Source organism: Pelophylax lessonae, assembly GCF_965119305.1.
Source record: "Pelophylax lessonae genome assembly, chromosome: 9".
Lineage (NCBI taxonomy): Eukaryota > Metazoa > Chordata > Amphibia > Anura > Ranidae > Pelophylax > Pelophylax lessonae.
In genome coordinates this window covers 8567050-8570364 of record NC_138776.1, presented here as the reverse complement: position 1 = coordinate 8570364, position 3315 = coordinate 8567050, and the positions used below count along the sequence as shown (strand labels likewise).

The window sequence follows — 3315 nt, the reverse complement described above, 5'->3', positions numbered from 1 at the left end:
ACACAAAGTGTAGCCGGCGCCACTGATTGTTCAGCAAAAATGATAAATCGACTTGTGTACAGCCGGCCTGCCCAAACAAGAATCAGAATTTGGCCGAACCAGCAACTGAATTTTGATCCATGAATGGCCGGCTTTAGATGATGCTGGACGTCCTCCGACCAGGAAACGAGGCTGGGCCCTATCTGACTTGCTGCAGCTTCTAATAAACACTGTGAGCAGTTCATGGTGTGAAGTTAAACGAGACAAAGCATTTTCAATACAGAAAAGGAGTCTGTACAAGTGTGCAACACCGAAGGGACGTCTGCAGTTCAGTTTTATTTGAAGGCATTTTCAATGAGCTCACGAACAGGTCTTCGCACCTTGCTCTTCATATCTTTCCCCATGAAGGCGTACAGTATCGGGTTGATGCAACTATTGAAATAGGCCATAGACTGTGCAGGATCATACAGAGAAACCACGACCTTATTCCGAGTCCAAAGGAGAAGGGTTCCAAATATGTGGAAGGGAGCCCAGGTGATGAAGAAGGCCGTTATTATGGCAAGGGACACCCTGGTGGTTTTTCTACTCGCCTTTAAAAATCGAATATTTTGTGCTTTAAAAGACAGACGGATGTAACAGCACAAAATGATTAGGAGAGGAACCAGAAATCCAAAAACCATTCGAGTAACAGCGATAGGAACTCTATACTCTTCTATGTAGACACATTCAGTCACGTTCTTGACTCTTTCTGTTTTTCGGTAGAGGGCAGAAGGTAGGCCCATTGCAAAGGACAAAATCCAAATAACGAGGCAGATGTTCCACGCTGTCCTCAAAGGGCGGTGATTTCGGGCCCACACAGGCCAGACCACCAGGATGTATCGGTCAATGCTGATGGCCACCAGGGTGAAGACGCTGGAGAACATATGGTGAATGATGATGAAGGGTAGAATCTTGCACATAGCGCTACCGTATGGCCATTCAGAAGTGAAGAGGTTTATTATAACAAGTGGGGCTAATGAGCAACAGATGATGTCAGCCAGAGCAAGATTGCAAAACCAAACGGTGCTGACTCTGCGTTTCATCTTCACTCCGGTGACCCAAAGCACCAGAGCGTTGCCGGGGACCCCCACAAGGAAAAGGAAAAGTAGAACCAAGGAGGTGAACACTTTCTCATAGGTCAAAGTTCTGGTTGTGTCTGTCAAGTCGCTGATGTTTGACGTCTTTATTTCCTGTAAAGACATTGAGAATTATTGGATGTGTGCGATCAGTATCTCATTTCTTGAAAGGAACGATGGGTTCCCATCTGTATGATATAAGATTGCAGGACACAAAGGAGATCTATATAAGGAGAAAGCTATGGGGCAAGGTTCTCCTCTTCTCTCTCACCCCATGATCACTCTCTGTTCTTTCTGTCTCTTTTCATTTCATCATTTCTCTCTCTCTGTCTGCCCACCATGTTTTCCATCCATTCCTCTTTCATATCTTTCTACACCTCTCCTCTTTCCCCCTCTCTCTCCGTGTCCACCTTGCTACCCCTCTGTTCATCTCTTTCTCTCTTATTCCGTACTCCTTTCTTTCCACCTTTCTTTCTGCTTAGCTCTTTATTCTCTTCTCTTTCTCCTTTTTCTTTTCATGCTCTCACCATCTCTTTTTTATCTCTTTTCATTTCTATCCTCCTCTTTTTTCTTCTCTCTCCTTTCACCTTTCTGTCCTCCTCTCCCTCTTCTTCACCTCTCTTTCCTCTCCTCTCCCTCTTCTTCACCTCTCTTTCCTCTCCTCTCCCTCTTCTTCACCTCTCTTTCCTCTCCTCTCTCTCTCATTCGTCTCTTGTTTTTACCATTTCCCATTCAACTCTTTTCCTTCCTCTCTCCCTCTTCACTCCTGTTTCACCTCTCATTGTTCATCTTTTTTTCTCTCTTCCTCATTCTTCTCCCACTCCCATTCATCTCTTTTCACCACTTTGTCCTCATCTCCCTCTTCTTCACCTCTCCTTCTTTCTTTCTTTCTCTCTCATTCTTCCTCCCTAACTCTTACCATCTTCCATTCACCTCTTTTCCTTTTCTCTGCACCTTATTCTTCTACTTTCTCATTTTACCTCTCTGTCCACATCTCCCTCTTCTTCACCTCTTTCTTCTCTCTCTCTCTCTCTCTCTGTCTCTCTCTCTCTCTCTCTCTCTCTCTCTCTCTCTCTCATTCTTCTCTTGTTTTTACAATTTCCCATTCAACTCTTTTCCTTCCTCTCTCCCTCTTCACTTTTGTTTCACCTCTCATTTTTACCCTTTTTTCTCTCTTCTTCATTCTTCTCCCACTCCCATTCATCTCTGTTCACCACTTTGTCCTCATCTCCATCTTCTTCACCTCTCCTTTCTTTCTTTCTCTCTTTCTCTCATTCTTTCTTTCTCTCATTCTTTCTTTATTTCTTTCTCTCTTTCTTTCTTTTCTTTCTTTGTTTCTTTCTCTCTCTCTCTCTCTCTCTCTCTTTCTCTCTCTCTTTCTCTCTTTCTCTCTTTCTTTATTTCTCTCTCTCTCTCTCTTTCTCTCTCTCTCTCTCTCTCTCTCTTTCTTTCTCTCTCACTCTTACCATCTTCCGTTCACCTCTCTTCCTTTTCTCTGCACCTTTTTCTTATACTTTCTCGTTTTACCTCTCTGTCCACATCTCCCTCTTCTTCACCTCTCTTTCTTCTCCTTCTCTCTCTCTCATTCTTCTCTTGTTTTTAAACTACAATTTACCTACTTTAACTTCTAGCACACTAGAGAGTGCAACATAACATATTCTGAACAAGCAGTAACGTCTCTTTAGAATAAAGTAGTGTAAGACAGGCATTGTGGAGAAATTCATATTCAAAGCCCTCAAAAAGGGGCACTGAAATCTTAGCTCCCCCTTCACATTCTATGGAGAACAGAATCATGGCCTTCCAATGTTTTTTTTTCTCTCTCTCATTCTTCTCCTGCTCATACCATCTCCCATTCATCTCTTTTCACCACTCTGTCCTCATCTCCATCTTCTTCACCTCTCATTGTTCTCCTTCTTTCTGTCCCTCTCATTCTTCTTCTCTCGTTCACTCCATCTCCCATGTATCTCTTTTCATTTCTCTCCACCCCTTTCATCTACTCTCTCATTTCACCTCCCTGTCCTCTTCTCCCTCAACTTCACCTCTCTATTTCTTTCTATCCTACTCTTCTTCCCTTGCTCTTACCATCTCCCATTCATTCATCTCTCTTCCTTTCTCGGCACCTCTTTCTTCTAATCTCTCCTTTCACTTCTCTATCCTTCCCTCATTGTTCTCCTTCTCTCTCTCTTTTTCTTTTTTCTTCCCTCACTCTCATTATCTCCCA

The 3315-nt window shown here is 43.2% G+C and overlaps 1 protein-coding gene across 1 annotated transcript; it reads right to left on the bottom strand.

The window, feature by feature from the left end:
- Positions 1–314: 314 nt before the first annotated feature.
- LOC309564161 (C3a anaphylatoxin chemotactic receptor-like) lies at positions 315–1220 on the bottom strand (the record flags this gene model as incomplete). Its single annotated transcript, XM_082268788.1, has 1 exon — positions 315–1220. The coding sequence occupies one exon, from the start codon at positions 1218–1220 to the stop codon at positions 315–317; it is 906 nt and encodes a 301-aa protein (XP_082124914.1).
- Positions 1221–3315: the final 2095 nt, after the last annotated feature.